At 35.8% G+C, this 22,660-nt stretch overlaps 1 protein-coding gene across 1 annotated transcript in view; it reads right to left on the reverse strand.

The window, feature by feature from the left end:
• SCN7A (sodium voltage-gated channel alpha subunit 7) overlaps nt 1-22,660 on the reverse strand; it is a 90,693-nt gene that overhangs the window by 30,549 nt on the left and 37,484 nt on the right. Inside the window, exons 11-14 of the mRNA XM_019021647.4 lie at nt 13,475-13,571; nt 10,611-10,849; nt 9,365-9,538; nt 7,254-7,610 (exon numbers count right to left, since the gene is read on the reverse strand). Coding sequence (XP_018877192.3) covers nt 7,254-7,610; nt 9,365-9,538; nt 10,611-10,849; nt 13,475-13,571 — 867 coding nt within the window. The remainder of the gene's footprint in view (nt 1-7,253; nt 7,611-9,364; nt 9,539-10,610; nt 10,850-13,474; nt 13,572-22,660) is intronic.

Raw genomic sequence — 22,660 nt, forward strand, 5'->3', positions numbered from 1 at the left:
ACAGTTGAGTTTCTCAAACACTCCAATAATTACTCTTTTTCTCATGGACATGCACATCTGGGATAATAGTGTTTAATCCTAATGGGTTACATTTACTTCTCTCTATCTAGATCTTCCTATTTCTTAGGAATACAGAAGGTTCAAATAAAACTTGTATAGAAAAATCAAAGTATTTTTCAGTGAATAAAGTCATCAAATAGATAATCTTATCCATAGTTTTAGCATAGCAATAAAATTTTGGTTATAAGATATATCAATATGGGAAATGTTTTGTGGGTGAGAGCATCTGAAAAACTGGCAGATATCTTTTATAATCCACAATGAAAGATTCTCAGAAGAGAAAAATTAAAACAGAAAGGACAATGATCAAATGCTAATAGCTTCAGAAATAGAGAAATAAAGCAGACTTAGGTCTAATCTATGTAACCTTTGATCCTTTCTGTTCTCCCACTAGCGTCTCCTTTGGCAATGAGGGTTACTTATAGATAATCTAGGCAGGACCTCCACGGCTCCCATAGGAGCCACACTATTAGCAACTCTATCATTCTCAAAGGACAACAGTTTCCTGATATAAGATGGTGAGACCAGATATAATTTAAGATAGTCAGTTGTTTCCTTTTCTTCTATTGTTTGGCTAAGTATTAGGCACAGTGTGAAATAACGGAAGGCTGTTAGTGTGTTTCATGACTGTAAGCTTCATATGAACAAAAACCATGTTTTGTCTTAATTAGACAACCAGCACACTGCTAGGCACAAAACAGGTAATAAACAAATATTTATTTTAAAAAAATAGAAAGAATAAAAAATAGATTTTGTGCTAGGATTTGAACAAGAAAAAGTTTATGCTATATTAATCATATTTTAAGGAAATTACATCAAAGATTTCTTATATCTTAGACACACATGCACACAAATATACACACATACATTCATATATCTATATATATATATAGTGAAAATGTTCAAAGCCTAAAAATGAACGTAATCTTAAAAGTGCTAAGTGCTCTGAAACTGTAGTATAAGATAAGAATTTTATAACACTAAGAAATGCTACTGCTTTGTTCAGATGTGGTCTGAATTAAAAATAGCCTACTCTCTTTAAGGATTTAAAGGAAAAGACAGGCTGTGTAAGTGGCACAAGTTACAGAGAACTGATTACTACTTCTAATTTGAGCATTAACAAAACAGAGAGCAGAAAATGCAGAGATTTGTATTATATAAACTCAGAGTAACTTTATTCTAGTCACAGAATCTGTAACCAGATTAAAAACATATATTTATTATTTTTGTGTTAAGAGAGAAAAGGTGAAATAGTGTGTATAAAACAAAACTTTTAAAAAAATTCCCCTGAATTTTGTTTTCTTGCCCCTCAAAGACATCCATATATTGAGTGAGAATTGAGCAACTCATAGCAAAATCAAGCAGCATGAAAGAGGAAGAAAGTTCAAGATTTAAGTAAGTACTTTCTGATTTATAATCAACAAATAAACAGGTATGAAGGAATTTAACATGTATTGAGGCTATTTAATTTTAAATTTCTTGAGTTACATCTTAACATATATTTGGGATTATACAAATATATATGGAATAACATGTATCTATGATCATATTTTTTATTTTTAAAAGGCAACTGAATTTTGTATTAAGTTTTCTCTTTCTTTTATTTTCATATTTCTATCCCTCAGTGTTTGGTTTATGTAACCAGTCAGGTACTATATTTCACTTGGTGACAATTACCTAAATCACAAGTAAAACACCAGGAATGAAATTAAAATTTGCCTAACTAAAACTTGTTAATAATATTAAATAAGAAAAATCTGGTAAAGATATAGGGGTTAAATTTTTCTGCAGTGTAAAGAAATGATTTATGTAATATATGAATTACTTATAGGGTGCTAAATGATTGCATTTAAGTTATAATAACCCTATAAGGCAAGTATTGTTATGTTCATTCCTCCATTAAGTATGGTCAGGTTCAAAGAGGCTGCGTAATATGCACAAAGACACTTATTTATTAAGTGATTGAAATGGTTTGTCTTTGCTCCCATCCAAATCTCATCTTGAATTGTAGTTCTCATAATCCCCACATGTTGTGGGAGGGAATCGGTGGGAGGTAACTGAATCATGGGGGCAGTTACCTTCATGCTGTTCTCATGGTAGTGAGTGAATTCTCACAAGATCTGATGGTTTTATAAGGGGCTTACCCCACCTTCACTCTGCACTTCTCCTTGCTGCTGCAATGTGAAGAAGGACATGCCTGCTTCCTCTTCCACCATGATTGTAAGTTTCCTGAGGCCTCCCAAGCCCTGTGGAACCGTGAGTCAGTTAAACCTCTTTCTTTTGTAAATTATCTAGCCTTGGTTACACCCTTATTAGCATCATAAGAATGGACTAATACAGTAAATTGATACTGCAGAGAATGGGGCACTGCTGTAAAGATATCCAAAAATGTGGAAGTGACTTTGGAACTGGGTAACAGGCAGATGTTGGAACAGTTTGGAGGGCTCAGAAGAAGACAGCAAGATGTGGGAAGTTTGGAACTTCCTAGAGACTTGTTGAATGGTCTTAACAAAATGCTGATAGTGATATGGACAATAAAGTTCAGGCTGAGGTTGTCTCAGATGGATATGAGGAACTTGTTGAGAACTGGAGCAAAAGTGACTCCTTTAGCTGTGCTTTAGCAAAGAGACTGGCTGCTTTTTGCCCTTTCCCTAGAGATCTGTGGAACTTTGAACTTGAGAGAGATGATTTCGGGTATCTGGCAGAAGAAATTCCTAAGTGGCAAAGCGTTCAAGAAGCAGAGCATAAAAATTTGTAAAATTTGCAGCCTGATGATGCAGTAGGAAAGAAAAACCAATTTTCTGGAGAGAAATTCAAGCTGGCTGCATAAATTTGCACAAGTAATGATGAGCCAAATATTAATCACCAAGGCAATGGGGATAATGTCTCCAGGGCATGTCAGAGACCTTGGCAGCAGCCCCTCCCATAACAGGGCATAGGCCTAGGAGGAAAAAATGGTTTTGGAGTCTGGGCCCAGGGTCCCCCTGCTGTGTGCAGCCTAGGGACCTGGTGCCCAGTGTCCCAGCTGTTCCAGCTGTGGCCAAAAGGGACCAAGGTATAGCTTAGGCCATCACTTCGGAGTGTGCAAGCCCCAAGCCTGAGCAACTTCCATGTGGTGTTGAGCCTGCTGGTGCAAAGAAGTAAAGAATTGAGATTTGGGAATCTCCACCAAGATTACAGAGGATGTACGGAAATGCCTGGATGTCCAGGCAGAAGTTTGCTACAGGGGCAGAGCTCTCATGGAGAACCTCTGCTATGGCAGTGTGGAAAAGAAATGTAGGGTTGGAGCCCCTACACAGAGTCCCCACTGGGGCACTGCCTAGTGGAGCTGTGAGAAGAGGGTCATTGTCCTCCAGACCCCATAATGGTAGACACACTGACAGCCTGCACTGCACCTGGAAAAGCCATAGGCACTTAACACCGGCCTGTGAAGGCAGCTGGGATCGGGGCTGTACCCTACAAAGACACAGGGATGGAGCTATCCAAGGCCATGGGAACCCACCTCTTCCATCAGCATGCCCTGGATGTGAGACATGGAGTAAAAGGAGATCATTTTGGAACTTTAAGGTTTAATGACTGCCCTATTGGATTTCAGACTTGCATGGTGGCTGTACCACCTTTGTTTTTGTCAGTGTCTCCCATTTGGAATGGGTGTGTTTATCCAATGCCTTACCCACATTGTATCTAGTAAGTAACTAACTTGCTTTTGATTTTACAGGCTCATAGGTGGAAGGGACTTATCTCAGATGAGACTTTGGACTTGGACTTTTAAGTTAATGCTGGGATGAATTAAGACTTTGGGGGACTTTTGGAAAGGCACGATAGTGTTTTGAAATGTGAGGATATGAGATCTGGGAAGGGCCAGGGGTGGAATTATATTGTTTGGCTGTGTCTCCACCCAAATCTCATCTTGAATTGTAGTTTCCATAATCCTCATATGTTATGGGAGGGACTTGGTGGGAAGTAATTGAATCATGATGGTGGTTACCTCCATGCTATTCTCATGATAGTGAGTGAGTTCTCAGAAGATCTGATGGTTTTATAAAGGGGCTTTCCCCTGCTTCACTATGCACTTCTCCTTGCTGCCATCATGTGAAGAAGAGCATACCTGCTTCCCCTTCCGCCATGATTGTCAGTTTCCTGAGGTCTCCTTCACCCTATGTAAATGTGAGTCAATTAAACCTCTTTACTTTATAAATTATCCAGTGTCAGGTATGTCTTTATTAGCAACATGAGAATGGACTAATACAGTGATAGAACTGAAATTGGAACCTATGTTTCTTTGATTCTGAACTCTGCTTTTTCTACAACTCAACAAGACAGAACTATTTAAAAACCAATTCATTTCCTTTGACATATAATAATTTTTTGTAAGGTTTCTGCTTAAGGCTTAATATCACTGCTGAGTTTTCTTAGAAGAGTAAGACAAAATTAATTTTTTAAAATGTGAAATATCTTCCTTTTACACCAACCCACATTAGAAGTGTGGAGGTTAAAAAGATCAACAGCTTCAAAGATTATCTCCTTACATTTTTCCCCCTTATACTTATTCTACTGCCATTATCATGATGTTTCACAGTTGGATGACTGCTGAGGAAAATTAAGCTGGAAGGATTTAGTGAGCCAAGAAATATGATGGCCAATGAATTGGAAATGGAGGTTCATGTAACTCCATTTATCCTAGAATCCCTCTGCACATTGATGAAGTTTCTGGTTAGTAGAAACAACAAAAAATAGAAAGAGATTGGAGTTCAAAATCAAAGAAGCAGGAATGTTTAGGCAAATATATATATATTATATATGTCTATGTTATATCATACATATATGTATATATACATACACACACATGTACATATATGTGTGTGTGTATATATATATATATATATATATAGCCTCAGTATTTCTGCTTCTTTCTCTTTGAATTACGTGAATGTGTGTGTTGTTGTTGCTTTCCTCAACAGCCATAACTCTTCCTTTTGGAAACAGAAACATAAAATTTATTTAGGAAATTACACTTATCCTCTTATTAGTCATAGGATTTGTGTTTGATCTTATCCCATCTCCAGCTGTAAGAGAGAGCTATGAACAGTTTAACATAATAAATGCATTCCACACCCTGGGCAATGGAGATTAGTTAAGAATGGGCATGTGATTCAGCTAATGAGATAATAGGAAAAATCAGCTGTGGCTTCTAGAAAAGAAATTCTTTCCTCTATTAGACTTGATATAATACAAAGATATGAGGCTTTAGACTGCAGCAGCCATCTTGATAAAACAGAAGATACTAGCTAGCAAAGAGCACAGAGAAAAAACAGAATTGAGATCTACAAAGGCCTCTCTGTAATGATCCCATTTAATCATTTGTGTCACATCCAAACTGAAGCAAGATCTATCTCTGATATTTTGAGTTATGAGTTATGTATGCTGATATATATGATCATTTTTTTTTTGTTTCAGCCAGTTAGAGTGGTGTTTTATATCACTGGGAATGAAAAGTGTACTACTGTAACTACAAAGGGCAGAAGATATTGAAGTATTTTTTACATGTTGCGCACCGTTCTAGGTTTTATAATAAAGAGGAGAGCTATGGTCCTTTCCCTCATGGTGCTTACAGTTTAATAAAGAAGATAGAGAAGTACACTAACAATTAAATACAATGCCAATGTGATAATTGTATGACAAGGGTCTTCTCAAGGTGAAACACAAGCAATGTGGACAGGTAAAATTGAGTCTAACCTGCGATTTTTTTTCAGTCTTTTGGGAAATGTACTTGATCTTTATGACATGAGTAAAAAGAAAATACCAAGTCTTGTATTCCTGTAAGAATCATGTTTTAATAAGTCATACCTTTTCCATAGATGCAGTGAAAGCTACTTATTTAATTCATTAAAACCACTTCAGTTATTAGGAAACTTATAAGTGAAAGCTTTCTCTCTTAATGCATAACATTTTATAGACCAGGGGTTTTCAATCTTGACTACACAATTTAATCAACTGAAGATTTTCAAAAAATCCTGATGACCAGGTCATGTCCACATACCAATAAAATCAGAATCTCTAAGAATGGATTCTAGGCATCAGCATATTTTTATTAATTCCCCAGGTAATTCCAAAGCCAGGAAAAGACTGACGGCAGTGTTACATTTAAGTGCTTCTCAAAATTTAATGGGCACACAAATCACCTGGGAACAGTGTTACAATGTAGATTACGCTTGCATAGGTCTGGGATTGGGGTCTGGGAGTCTGCATTTCTAACCACCTCCCACATGATGCCAATATTACATTGAGTAGCAAGGTTAGAAGCTAGGGCTATCTAATGGAAATATGATGCAATCATACATGCAATTTTACATTTCCAGTGGCCACACAGAAAGCACAGAAAAACAGGCAAAATTAATTTTACTAATACATTTTATTTAACAAATATATTTAGTTAAATACAATATACAATTTGTATACAATAAATACAAACATTTGTATTTAACTAAATACAAATAAATAAAGGGAGACTATTGTATTTGTATTTAACTAACAGTATTTGTATTTAGTTAAATACAAATACAGTAGTCCCCCTTTATCCAGGGCAGATAAATCCCAAGACCCCCAGTGGATGCCAGAAGCAGAGGATGGTACCAAACCCCATGCGTACTACATGATCTGACAGCCCAGACAGCTGCTAAAGGACCAATAGGTGGCGTATACACCATGAAATGCTAGACAAAGGGATGTTTCATGCCCAGAGCAGGACAGAGTGGTATGGCAGGAGATTCCATTACACTACCCAGAATGACATGCAATTTAAAACTTATGAGTTTTATATTTCTGGAATTTTCCACTGGATGTTTTCAGACCATGGCTGACCACAGGCAACTGAAACCACATACAGTGCAACTGAGCATAAGGAGGACCTACTATATTATCATTAAAAAATGCATTCAATATAAAAATTATTAATGAAATAGTTCACATCATTTTTTGTGTAAGACTTCAAATCTGGTGCATATTCTACATTTACAGCACATTTCAAATGGAACTAATCATATATCAGTTGATAATGCCCACATCTGGCTAGTGGATTACTCTATTGGACTACCACAGTTACAGACCATTAGATCCCATCAATGCACATCATGAAAATACCAAACTACCTTATACCAGTTTTCATGGAAAATGTAAAAGAATTGACTACTTACCAGTAAATTTCCAATTAAAATGACCATCAGGTAAAAAGGAATACACCAGGATTGGCCTGCAACCTCCATACAGTCCCACAAGGTCTCTACCCACTCTCCACAGAGAATTCGGAACACATTCAGGAAGGAGTGGAAAAAGTCATGCATGTGCCAGCGTGGGAGTTGACAGTCTTTGTCTATGTGGCAGACAAATTCTTCATAATTCTTACCAAACAGCTTCATGCCGAATGCAGCAGAAAAGAAGATGAATGTGAACAACAACAGGACCAAGTCTTTCAGGGCCACCCATGAGTTACTAAGAGACCACATCAAAATCTGGAATGTTGGCCAATACTTTCCCAACTTGAAAATTCTTAACTAATAGAGCAATGTAAAATCAAGAACAAGAAACAAATGACAAAAAACTTGGTCAGTGTATATTACAAGGTACAGTGTTATACACATATACATATATAGCCTTTAGAGTTTTAAGCATGATTAATATTAACTACTGAACATTCATTTTGTGACAAATTCTTAATACATCTTAAATATCCTATAATTTTGTATATTCAGTCTATACATATCCTCTTCTACTGATGTATTTGTCAATTCCCATTAAGCATTATACTGTTACAATTCCTCTAGCTTTATATTTTATTAACTGTTAGGGCAAGTATCCATTCTTTGTTTTTGCTTTTCAAAATATATTGAATATTTTTCCACATTTTTCCTATACATTGACATGAAAATGATATTGAAAGTCTTTCAGGATCCAGTGGATTCTGATGAAGGTACTATCATGTATTTCCCTTTTAAAATAACATGTCAAAGACCAAACACAACATTCTAGGTTTATATTGAATAGTCCCCTTCCTTTCACTAGATTTTTTCAAATTTCTATTTATACAGAACAAGATTACCTTAATATTTTTGGTCACTGTATCACAGTAAACTTACCGTCGATTAGATCTCATACGTCATTTTTATATAGGCTATACCTTCCTGACACTTTCTTTTCAATTTTTTTTGTTTGTTTGACAGAGTCTCTCTCTGTCACCCAGACTGAGTGCAGAAGCACAATCATAGCTCACTGCAGCCTCCAACTCCTAGGCCCAAGTGATCCTCCCACCTTAGCCTCCTGAGTAGCTGACACTACAGACATGAACCACCACTGTGACTAATTTTTTATTTTTTTTTAGAATTGGAGTCTCACTATGTTGCCCAGGCTGGTTCCAAATTCCTGGCCTCACTTCTTGACTTTTTCTAGTGTTCAGCTGTCTTTCTGAACTCAACAGTGAGATCTTACATTTATCTATGAAAAAAATTAATCATCTTAAATTCAGTCTATTACTAGCCTTTAAAATATTTTGATGCTATCTTTTAGCACATTTTCTGCAATTGCCAGTGTTGTTTCATCCATAAATTTGGTGACAACATCCTGTATATATTTCTCTTATTCATTAGAAAAGGTTATGGATGAGGATCTAAGACAGGATTCTGAATGAGCTGCCCTCTAGGAAGTAACCATTAGAATAAGATTAAATGGACTTAATTGTTCTTAATTCCTGCTACATTCCTTCAACCTGTCACCAGAATGTGACCATGTATAACTTATCTAAAGCATATCATTTCAATAAACAATATTCTCAAAACATTATTCCCTTGTTTAATTTTCTGAGTCTCACCATTACCCTACCCCATAGACATACACTAATTTTTACCTAATAATTATCATAATAACATTCTCCTGGTCTGACTGGTCTTCCTTTATACCTGACATTTAGAAACACTCACTTATTTCGGCTTCTTGGTGACATATTAGCATTCTACTTTGGAGACTCCTCATTTTCTTGCTTTCCAAAATGTACTCAGTTACCCTGACCCTGCTTCCTAAAACTGTATCTCAAATTTGCTGCTTATATGGCATTATTTCTTTTAACACTGTGGTCAAATAACAGCATTGGAGACTGCTTACTCTTTCCTTGGCAATAAACTCTTTATATACTAATCAATTCATTTAATACTCCCAATGTCCCAATGGGATAGGTATTACTGTAACCCCATTTTATGTCTGCAGACACTGAGATAAACTTTGATCAAATAAAAGTTAGGTATTGGATTCTACTTACCATCCTGAATAATCGAAGAAGAGCCATTCCTGCAACATTTGCTAGACAAAGTTCTATTAAACCATGGAACACTATCATGCTATCAAAAATGTTCCAACCTACTTGGAAATACCCATATGGATGCATTGCAATTATTTTAAAAATCATTTCTGCTGTGAAAATTCCAATGAAAACCTAAATCAAAACCAAATACATAGGTGAGAATATGATTCCAATAGCTGTATCAGAATCTTCACACACAAAATCTGTGACACACACTGTTTCCTTGTCACTGTCACATTCTTCACAGCTTCTCTGTCAAGATCTGGTTAGTTGTAGAGTCTGCATTGTAAGGACAGACTCATACACTTTATTTAACAATCTAATGTCAAACACTATATACGGAATCTTTTATTATTTTAATAAATTCATCCTCGAAGAAAATAAAAGAATATTTCAGGGTGAAGACCTTTCAATTTTGAATAGTTACTTTTGAGGTACAGAGTACATGATACGATATTTAATTTTTCAACCTCTGAGAAAACAGCATGAACCTATGGAAGCTGTCCTTTAAAAACTGTACTGGCAGAAATCACTAAATTGCTGTTTTGGTACCAAATAAATGTATAATTTGAAACTTCTAGCAGTTTGGCTGTTTTTATTAGTACCAAGCAACTAAACAACAACAATGGTGAAAGAAAATACATTTAAACAATATACATTTGCTTGAATGTGACTTATTTTTAAACTCACAGGAATATGTTTTGTCTTTTGCATTGTATGTGAAAAAGGACTGGTGAATCTCAAAAATACCAGGCTAAAATGGTAAGTTCCAATCCTGGGCAAAAATACATGGTTAGAACAGACAGGGCCAACTGCTGTTTTAATCAGAATTAAGAATTCAGGAGTCAGGTGCCTGTTATTTCACCTCTGCCCTACTCTGATCTATGAGCTAATGGTACCAAGAGACTGTATATTTGGGAAGGGAGGGGCAATAAATAATTTCCATGTAATGTAACTGCCAAGCATCTGGCTAGGAATCCCAAATTTAAACTGGGGAATTTTAAATTCCAGCTGTAAAACTATTCAATGATAAGAACATTTAGAAAGCAGGGGTTGGAGGGATAAAGCATAAACACAATGCTTCATTCAATAATTATGCATATTGGAGTTACAGAATAAAATAATGGGAATAATGATGAACAAAGAAAAGTTCAATGATAACTAAGAAACTGCAAATGAAAATAATGTACAATGAGAGTCTTACCAGGTTTCCAATGTTGAGAAGAGTGTTAGTTTGTTTACTCATTGGATAATGCTCCAAGGTCAGAAAACATACGTTTAAAATTATGCATATGATAAGGAAAAGATCAGTAAATGGTGCCATTATAATCCTATGGACAAACTCTTTCAATTTTAACCAACAGGGAGAACAATTCCAGATCAAGAAAGTTTTAGCAAACTTATACCAGTATAATGAGCATATCTTCTTGGATTTTTCAAGTTCTGAAATGAAAGAATACCAAAGTTAAACATTCTGGCCGGGTGCAGTGGCTCATGCCTGTAATCCCAGCACTTTGGGAAGCCGAGGTGGGTGAATCACTTAAGTTCAGGAGTTCGAGACCAGCCTTGTCAATATAGTGAAACTTTGTCTCTACAAAAAATACAAAAAATAGTTGGGTGTGGTGGTGGGTGCCTGTAACCCCAGCTACTCGGGAGGCTGAGGGAGGAGAATTGCTTGAACCTGGGAGGCAGAGGTTGCAGCAAGCTGAGATTGTGCCACTGTACTCAAGCCTGGGCAACAGAGTGAGACTCTGCCAAAAGAAAAAAGGAAAAAAGGAAAAAAGTAAGGAAGGAAGGAAAGAAGGAAGGAAGGAAGGAAGAGGGGAGGGAGGGAGGGAGGGAGGAAGGTTAAACATTCGCAAATTGTTTAAAGTTCTAACGAACTAATAGACAATTTTGACTTTTGCATGCAAAAGGAGATTTGAGGATAGAATTCTGATATGGAATTCAAAAACAGAAATACTCTATCCTAATAAAAAACTGAATGAAGGGAAACCCTCTCTTGGGCGACCCACTTTCTCAGCACGAGGAAGCTTTCTCTCTCTCTCTTTTTTCTTTTTTGTCTGTTAAACTTTCTGCTCCTTAACCCACTTCACATGTGTGTCCATGTTGCTAATCATCTTGGTGTGAGACAACTAATCACAGCCTTGCATCCCCAGGATGAAGCCGACTTGATTATGGTGGATAAGCTTTTTGACGTGCTGCTGGATTCGACAAAAACAAGCGATGGGGAAAGGATTCCCTATTTAATAAATGGTGCTGGGAAAATTGGCTAGCCATATGCAGAAAACAGAAACTGGACCCCATCCTTCCACCATATACAAAAACTAACTCAAGATAGATTAAAGACTTAAATGTGAAACCTAAAACCATAAAAACCTAGAAGAAAACCTAGGCAATACGATTCAGAACACAGGCATGGGCAAAGCATTCATGACTAAAACACCAAAAGCAATGACAACAAAAGCCAAAATTGACAAATGGGATCTAATCAAACTAAAGAGCTTCTGCACAGCAAAAGAAACTATCATCAGAGTGAACAGACAACCTACAGAATGGGAGAAAATTTTTGCAATCTATCCATCTGGCAAAGGTCTAATATCCAGAATCTTCAAGGAACTTAAATAAATTTACAAGAAAAAACTCCATCAAAAAGTGGGCGAAGGATATGAACAGATACTTCTCAAAAGAAGACATTTGTGTGGCCAACAAACATATGAAAAAAAGCTCATCATCACTAGTCATTACAGAAATGCAAATCAAAACCACAATGAGACACCATTTCACGCCTGTTAGAATTGCGCTCATTAAAAAGTCAGGAAACAACAGATGCGGGTAAGGATGTGGAGAAATAAGAAAGCTTTTACACTGTTGGTGGGAATGTAAATTAGCTCAACCATTGTGGAAGACAGTGTGGCGATTCCTCAAGGATCTAGAACCAGAAATACCATTTGACCCAGCAGTCTCATTACTGGGTATATATCCAAGGGATTATGAATCGTTCTACCATAAAGACACATGCACACGTATGTTCATTGCAGCGCTATTCACAATAGCAAAGACTTGGAACCAGCCCAAAAACACATCAATGATAAACTAAATAAAGAAAATGTGGCATATATACACTATGGAACACTATGCAGCCATAAAAAAGAATGAGTTTATGTCCTTTGCAGGGACATGGATGAAGCTGGAAACCATCATTCTCAGCAAACTAACACAGGAACAGGAACCAAACACCGCATGTCCTCACTCATGGGTGGGAGTTAGTTGAACAATGAGAACACATGGACACAGGGAGGAGGGCATCACATGCAGGGACCTGTCGGTGGGTAGGGGGCAAAGGAAGGGAGAACATTGGGAAAAGTGCCTAATGCATGCGGAGCTTAAGACCTGGATGATAGGTTGATGGACGCAGCAGATCATAATGGCACATGTATACCTGTGTAGCAAACCTGCACGTCCTGCACATGTATCCCAGAACTTAAAGTTTAATTTAAAAAAATCTGTGTGTGAAAATAAAAAAGCTGAATGAATTGAATTTCCTCTATTGTCTTCATGCTTGGCTTAGACAAAAGAAAATGAAGCGAACTGTGTATTAGAAGAAAAATGTAGGGACATCTCTCAAGAAAACAAATATGGAACATAGTTGAGAACATTGTGACTTACAATGTCTAGATTTACATGCTTTACAAATTAATGCCTTTTGATATTGTCCATGATAAATAATTATCTGTTACACATAAAAATATAGAGATAAGTCTAGAAGGGACCTTGAGATATTAATGTTATATACCACAATCTCTATATTTAGTCACAAGTTAATATGTCAATATGTTTTTAATGTTAAACAAAGAAAATTATTTGGTACTCTTTGGTCACTCTTTCCAATGTTTAAAACACCATGATTCTAAAATTTTTATACATGGTTTATCCTAATATTCTCAAATATTTCTTAAATTTTTGTTATTACCATCTAAGATTCTGAAGAAATTGCTGAATTTCTTTAAAAGTGAATTTTATGAGTAGTACCTTCAATAGTGAGTATCTAATTATTTAGTACTTTACCTTCCTTATGTCTGAGAGTAGCATCTTCCAACACATCCAATGACGTGTCTGTGGAAATTGGTGACCTTTTCTTCATTTCTATTTGTATGGTCTTGGCCTGAAAAGGAATTTGATGGTTTAATACTGGCTTCCTGTCTTTGCAGGTCCAAGACTACAAGAAGGTGCACAGCCTTGCTAAAAATGCCACTTATTCTCCCGGAGTCTTTTCTTTTTATTAAATTGATACATAATCATTGTACATATTTGAGGGGTATATGTGGTATTTTCATACATGCATGCAATGTGTAATGATCAAGTCAGGTTAATTGGAATACATATCATCTGAAACATTTATATTTTCTTTGTATTGATAACATTTCAATTCCTCTCCTATAGCTATTTTGAATTATATAATAAATTATTAATTAGAGTCACTGTACTATACTATTGAACACTAGATCTTATTCCTTCTATTTAACCATATTTTTTGTAGCCATTAGCTAACCTCTCTTCATACCCCCTCATACACACCCTTTGCAGGCTCTGGTAACCACCAATAAACTATCTACTTTTATGAGATCCACATTTTTAGCTCCCACATATGACTGAAAACATGTGAAGTTGGTCTTTCTGCGCCTGGCTTATTTCACTTAACATAACCTCAAGTTCCATCCATGTTGCTGCAAATGACAAGACTTTATTCTTTTTAATGGCTGAATAATACTCCATTGTGTATATACTATATTTTATTTATTCATGTGTCCATTGATAGACACTTAAGTTTATTCATGTCTTGGCTATTGTGAATAATACTGCAATAAACGTGGGAGTACAGATATTTCTTCAATATGCTGACTTTCTTTCTTTTGAGTACATACCCTGCAGTGGGATCCCTGGATGATATGGTAGCTCTATTTTTAGTTTTTTGAGGAACCTCCATACTGTTTCCATAATGGCTGTACTAACTTATAATCCCACTAATAGTGTTCCAAAAGAATTTTTGGGTTCTATCACTTGCCAATCTTTAGGCAGTTATTAAACTGATTTAGGAGTTCTTAAAATTAAATAAAATTTTATACTGTGAGGTCTGAGGTCAAATACAAAAGGAGCAAAGACCAGGAAATGGTTGTGGTATGATCCATATTTGACAAGTAATTCAATACATAGTTTAGGATTATTGCAAAATATCAAATCAGGAAACATAGTACTAAGTAATAACAGAGTATTTTTCTAACATCTTAAATTTTGTTAGGATAATGTTAACTTTATAACTTTGTAAACGCTCTTGATAAAATAAAAAATTATTTGGCATTGTGATAATAAGTCTTGAAGAATAACAAGTAATGGAATGGATTTATAAGGGTTGTCTTAGATAGACCATGTATGATATTAAATGAGTAGGACAGGCATAATTCTGTAAGATAATTACTTATTTCTGTTTATCATGTCTCTTGAATAATGGTTTTAAGAGATCTTCTGCTTTACTGATTTTACATTGGTAAGACAGTTAAAACTCCCAGGCTTTGTTGTAGATATTACAAGTTCTATGCATTGATAACTCTGAGGAGTGTGGTCATAGATGTTTCCAGTGATCAGATGTAAAACAGTATTTGAATTTAAATTTTTAGAACCAGACAATGGATGGATGATATTACACTATAGTGATCCCTGTTTTTACATTTGACACAAGCAAAGGATGATAGTATCTGTATATTTGTTAACTTGAGGTAAAGGCTGCTCTTGAATAGAGTTAACTGACATAAGGGCTGCCACTGTCCCAGCACTGAGGGAGTTAATGGTTGAGGCTTGCCAATACCCAACCCAACATTCTGGTTGGCAAGTTCTGCTGTGGTATATCTTAGATGGCATAATAGATACCATGGAAATCATTATATTATTTCACTATCAGTCAAGCCTCCTGTAATTTCACAAATACCAGAGCTAGAGGAGGATAAAGCGAATTATACTGCATACTGTGTTTCCTCAGACCAGCGACAGACTCTGCAGGTCTACAGAGCTCCAGTCCCTCTTTTTTTTCCAGTGGGTAAAGTACCTGAACAGACACTTCCCCAAAGAAGGTATACTGTGGTCAACACATACATGATAAAATGCTCAACCTCAGTAATCATTAGAGAAATGAAATTCAAAACCACAATAAGAAATCATCTCCCACCGGTAAGAAGGACTATTACTAAAAAGACCAAAAAAAAAAAAAAAAAAACCAAACAGATGTTGGTGAGGTTGTGGAGAAATTGGAATGCTTGTACACTGCTAGTGGGAATGTAAGTTCAGCCAATGTGGAAAGCAGTTTGGATATTTCTCAAACAACTTAAAACAGAGTTACCATTAGAGCCAGCACCCCCAATACTGAGTATATACCCAAAGGAATACAAATCATTCTACCAAAAAGACACATTCACTTGTATGTTAATCACAGCACTATTCACAACAGCAAGGACAAGGGATCAATCCAGATGCCCATTAACAGTAGACTAAATAAAGAAAATGTAGTACCCTGGAATACTATACCACTCTAAAAAAGAACAAAATCATGTCCTTTGCAGCTTGATGAACATGAACGCAGCTGGAGTCCATTATCCTAAGCCAGTTAATGCAGAAACAGAAGACCAAATACCGTACGTTCTCACTTTTAAGTGACAGCTAAACTTTGTGTACACATGGACATTAAGATGGGAACAATAGACATCGGGCACTGGGGACTACTAGAGGGGGAAGGCTTGAGGGTGGGCAAGGGTTGAAGGACTACCTATCGCTCACTACCTGGGTGATAGGATCATTCCTACACCAAACCTCAGTGACATGCAATTTGCCCATGTAACACCTGCACATGTACCCTTGAATCTAAAATAAAAGTTGAGGAAAAAAAAAGAAATTTTTAAAAAAAGTAATCTGAAAGTTCAGGATGTGGACGGGTGTGGTGGCTCACGCCTGTAATCCCAGCATTTTGGGAGGCCGAGGCGAGCAGATCACGAGGTCAGGAGATCAAGGCCATCCTGGCCAACACGGTGAAACCCCGTCTCTACTAAAAATACAAAAATTAGCTGGATGTGTTAGGGCGTGCCTATAGTCCCAGCTACTCGGGAGGCTGAGGCAGGAGAGTCGCTTGAACCTGGGAGGCAGAGGTTGCAGTGAGACCAGATCGCGCCACTGCACTCCAGCCTGGCGACAGAGTGAGACTCTGTCTCAAAAAAGTTCAGGATGTAAGCGTTAGATTTTCTGTTTGTTTGTTTAAACTATGCTTATTCTAGAAACTATTTTTTGCTGAACTATAAGATTACATAAAATGTAAGTTATAATTTATGCAATTCCAAATTTTCGTGAGATTAAAAACCAATAGAAGTAATTTTTTGTTATTAAGATCCGACGGGGATTTCTTATATGTATCTCTCATAAAGATGACACTGTGTGACATACTGAATAATATCCTTGAATATATCCTTAATGGAGATGAATTAATTACTCTTCATAGAGCTGTTTCAGATAGGGACAACGTTTGTTGGAATCACATTAAGAAGCAATTCAGTAAAGATAACTGTCCAGGGTGGGGAATGGGGAATAAAGTACATGGTAATAATATTGTCGTTGATATAGTCCGTGCTCAATTCTCTACTAATTTGGCTTCAACTATGGATAGATTTTAGAATATGAAATGAATAAACCACAGGTCTGTCTAGTAATATATTTACCTTGATTGAGCTTCTTATAAATACTGAATAAATGCCCACACATTGGTCAAATACTAAGGATATAGCTATTTTACAGTGAAAATTGAGAGGATTGTTACTCAACACCCTTCCTCTGTGGATATTTAAGAGCTAATAAGGGCATATGCCTGAACTTTTGACAACCCAATATTAAAATTAAACTGGAAAAGGGGGCTAGGATTCTTTTTCTCAAAACTAGTTTAAGTATTTTTTGGAGGGGAGGTAGTAATAAGGAAGAACTTAGTCACATGTCTCACATTTACCTGAATATCTGACAAGTTTGTCATGGACTCAGGGTTACTCTTTCCTGCAGCCATGCTGGCCTTTTTACTTCTCTGACTCACCCTGCCCACTCCATCTATTTAGCCTGGACACATTCTTCACATCTCAGCTCAAGTGTCAGTTTCTCATAGAAACCTTTTCCGACTCAGAGAATCCTTTACAAAAGGCCCTCAAAGGACCATGCCTCTCTGCTTCATTCCACTTGCCCCAGTTTCCTTTAATTTATTACAGCAGAGAATAATGTGAACCACCAAGTAAACCAATATCCAGCCTCAACAATTATTAACGGTCTATTTTTCCTTTTTCATTTATTCTTCACTCTACTTATTTTCTGAAATATTTATTTTAAATAAATTTCAGAGATAATACACTTTTCAGATAAAATATTAAAAATATAAATCACAACACCATTATCACAATTAGCAAAATTAGTAGTTCCTTAATATTAACCAATACTCAAATTATACTCAATTAATTACTCAAAAACATCATTACAGTTGATTTGTTCTAATCAAAATACAAACAAGGTCCAAACATTTACTTGGCAGTTTTATCAATTATCTTGTAATTTTAATTTATTTTTTCCAACATGATTTATTTTTTAAAGATTCTGGGTTGCTTATACTTTAGACTTTTTCACATTCTTTATTTGGAAGATTATATCATTTCAGTGTAATTTAATGTATTCCTCTCTTACAGTCTCTGAGAAAAAAAAGCAATTGGATCAAGATGCTTATTAGACTTAAATTTTAGGAAGAATATACTGTATCTGGTATTTTGTGTTTTCTATTCCATAATAGCTAGAAACACATACTTTTTTGTCCTTCAGATACAATTTAGTGCTTATGATAATTTGATAGTCTATCTATCCATTAGACAATTAGCTTCATGAAGATAGACACTCTATTTGTATTTATTAAAACTATATCCAGTGCTTTGTACAATTGTCAATCATTTTTTAATTCGTTAGATGAATTATGACTATCATTTTAAATGTGGCAAATATTTTTTAAAAATATTTGTATTTCTACAATTTTATATACATGATTATCTTCCTGAGATTTTGCCAGTAGTTGACAATTCATAAGAAAGTTTCACCTGCAAGGAATGAAACTGTTTCAGCACTGAACCTCCAGAACCAGGAAGTGAAGTGGTAAATGATGGATTCTATTCCTCAGTGTTGTGAAATCAAATATCAGTGAGTATAGATCAATCTCTGCAGCTGGAACTCCTCAATGAGGATTAAACTTGAAAATTCATGATGGTACTTATCATATGTCTGGTGCATATCTGACACTCAATGAACATTTTATGTGACTGCTATCGTCATTTTTATTGTTATTTTAATTATCCCTAAATATAGTCAAAGACAAGAATTTTATGTTGCTGGGTGTTTCTCTGTTGAAACAGCCATGCCTTCTTGTGTTTGCCTTGTTGTGTTATCTATAATTAACGACTGATTATTTATGAACTTTATTAACATGAATTACATTTTATAGTATAATAACATAAACATTTTAATATCTTGTTTAATATTATGGCTAGTTCTACATTTCCCACTTTGGAGACTGAACCTCAGTTTTCTTATGTGAAATATTGAGATAATTCCAGTACCTCAAAGGGTTGTCACAGTAGAAAGGCAACAGTGTATGTAAAAATTTAGCATAGAGTCTGAAACATAGTAAATAAGCAATAAATGTTGCATGATATTAATGTTATTATATTGTTATGAGATAATTCACTTCTAAAATGTGAGTTTATTCAATCTGACTTTTTCCATAAAAATCAAGTGTTCTTAATATAGATTGCTGACCGCAATAGTTTGTGTAAAAGCTATCTTCTACATGATGCATAATATTGACAGGTCATAATAATTTTATTAATAGTCTTCATAACATTTTTTCAGTTGCTTAGTATAGTGTAAGCACTGCTTACTGCTTTACATGCATTTATTTCATTTGGACCTCACTACAACCCATAAGACAGGTTCTTTATATACATTTTACAGATAAAAAGTTGAAGTTTAGAAAAGCTAACAAACTTGGCAAACATCATTCATCTATTAAGTAGCTAAATTAGGCTGAAACCCATATTTACCTAACTGCAGAGCTGTGCTTTTAGCCAATATGACCAACAGTTTTCCTATAACATGAGGATATGAAGCACCTAAGCAATATCCCGGCAATTCCAGCATCAGAACTGACATCTGACTGGTTTGCAAGCAGATCAGTGACCTGTAGAGCCCTCAGTTTGTTCCATTTTACATTATTTTTTCTAATTTTTTGTATTTATAAATAAAAGAGGAAAATTCTTGTACAAATAATGTATACTCTTACTTCCTAGAAAATTCTTCATGATAAAATGTTCTAGGAATCTTCCAGGAAAAGAAATGGGTTATCATCAAAAATTTTAATAAAAATCAGAAAATGGGATCCAGAGCAGAAAAATGAATGGAAATATGGTAAAATTGGGAAATATCCAAGTTCTTCATAAGAAGAGTTAATAAAACATTTCCTCTAGGATCAGAGAAGTATTGTTACATTCTTGGATACAACTGAGTGCAGCCATAAGCCCTTAAGATTGTGAAATGCCACTTCAGAACAAATTACACATTCAACATATCATTCAAACCCTAATCACTCAATCTGAAGGACCCCGGACTCATTTCTTAGAAACAGAAAGCTTTTGAAATTTGTTTTTCTGTGGCTTACTCATATATAATGGGAATACTCAACAGGCTTTTTTATACATGTTTTCTTCACACAGTCCACAACTGCTTCTTGTTCAATGGTATGCATGTTATGGACACAAGTAGCTACAGAGTCATTCAGTATGATCTTACATCATGTTGTTCAGATTCCACCTTTTGGTACAATAGCTTTCTAAAGCTTCTTGACTGGTCATGACTTAATAAAAGGGTTATATACAGGGGAGTTAACATTTCCCTCTTTGACTAAGTAGGGACCTTTGGTATTAATGTACCTTACTATATATTCCACTTCGTGGCAGAGTGTATCTCGGCCCTTTACTTTTCCCCTTGTCTTTTTATCTCTTTATAGAGAGGGCTCCGGGTATGGCTTCTCTCTATTTTTTGTTCTCTGGCTCAATATAGACCTTTTTTCCATTTATCAGAAAGGTAGTTCAAAGAAGAGATGTGAGATTGCCAGGTCCTGCAGAATATTAGAAAGCTACTTCTGTTTGCTTTCTACCATCTGGTCGTTTCTTTAAGCACACTTATGGCAGTTTAGATTTTTAAAGACAATTTTCGAAAACTTCCTTAATGCTACTTCTGTCAATACTTTCAAATTAATAGACCAAAGTTTTTGCTATGAGGCTAAAGAATCTGAAAAAAATATTAAAGCACAACACTAAGGTAATTGACAATTACAGTAAAACATTGCTAGGCTTTATTAATCTGGATTTAATTGTTTCAGGAATAAAATAATTCCCTGTACTATGATACATAGTGCATTTCCTCTGGAAAGAACTAGAAAGCCAATAAAGTAATTTTATTTCTGTCTACAACTTCAGTACTGTAATTTTATCCATCCTTTTAGTACTTTCTAATTTCCAAATTATGGAAGGTTCTGTCACTTTTGCATTAACACCAGACATTTTTCAAAGTTGTAGCAAAAGCAAGCTCTCTTGTTGAAATATTTTTTGATCTTCTGATTATGTACCACACACAGATATAAACACCTATTAGAAGGCAATGTACTCCAAGACCTTAAAAAGACACCTCTAGCACTGTGATTTTAAGAAGCATTAGAAAAAAAAAATGAAACCATGTCATTTGCAGCAACATGGATGCAGCTGGAGGCCATTATCCTAAGTGAATTAACACAGGAACAGAAAACTAAATACTGCATGTTCTCACTTACTAAGTGGGGGCTCAGCACTGGGCAAACATGGACCTAATAATGGGAACAACAGACCTTGGGGACTACTAGAGGGGGAAGAGAAGGGGAAGGGCAAGGGCTGAAAAACTGCTTGTTGGGTACCAAACACTACCTGGGTGATGGGATCATTTGTACCACAAGCCTCACTGTCACACAATATACCCACATAACAAACCTGCACATGTAGCCCCTGAATCTAAAAGTTGAAATTTTGAGATATGTTCCATCAATACCTAGTTTATTGAGTGTTTTTAGCATAAAGGGGTGTTGAATTTTATCGAAGGCCCTTTCTGCATCTATTGAGATAATCATGTGGTTTTTGCCACTGATTCTGTTTATGTGATGGATTACATTTATTGTTTTACTTATTTTGAACCAGCCTTGCATCCCAGATATGAAGCCGACTTGATCATGGAGGATAAGCTTTTTAATGTGCTGCTGGATTTGGTTTGCCAGTATCGTTAGACTACATAAAGAAAATGTGGCACATATACACCATGAAATACTATGCAGCCATGAAAAAGAATGAGTTCACGTCCTTTGCAGGGATATGGATGAAGCTGGAAACCATCATTCTTAGCAAACTAACACAGGAAAAGAAGACCAAACACCGCATGTTCTCACTCATAAGTGGAAGTTGAACAATGAGAGCACATGGGCACAGGGAGGGGAACATCACACATCAGGACCTGTCGGGGGTGGGGGCAAGGGGAGCGATAGCATTAGGAGAAATATCTAATGTAGATGACAGGTTGATGGGTGCGGCAAACCACCATGGCACATGTATACCTATGTAACAAACCTGCACGTTCTAGGCGTATATCCAGAACTGGACATACATCCAGTATAATAATAATAAGAAGATGCTCTAATAAAGCAACTATTTAAAATTCCAAAAAGGGTTGAAATTATAAAAAATGTAAAAATTTAAAACTGCATAGAAAAATAAAAGAACACCACCATCACTGAGAAAAAGAACTAAAACCCAAACAAAAAATATCATAAATGTGGTAGATTATTTGCAAAAATGGCCACAAATTTCCTTCTTTTTATTTATACCCTTAGGAAATCCCTTTCCACCTTAACTCTAACCTTGGCCATGTTACTTGCTTTACCCACTGGACAATAACAAATGTTGACACAAGCAGAGCCTTAAAGCACTTGGCATGGTGCTTGCTCCCCTGCTGTTTTTTGGAATCTGTGACCACCATGGGACCAGCAATGAACTGTCTTAACAGAGCCTAAGCCATAGAATCATGAGCAAATAAATGGTTGTTGTTTCAAGATTAAAAAAAATATAT

The sequence above is a fragment of the Gorilla gorilla genome, chromosome 11 (assembly GCF_029281585.2).
Source record: "Gorilla gorilla gorilla isolate KB3781 chromosome 11, NHGRI_mGorGor1-v2.1_pri, whole genome shotgun sequence".
Taxonomy (NCBI): domain Eukaryota; kingdom Metazoa; phylum Chordata; class Mammalia; order Primates; family Hominidae; genus Gorilla; species Gorilla gorilla.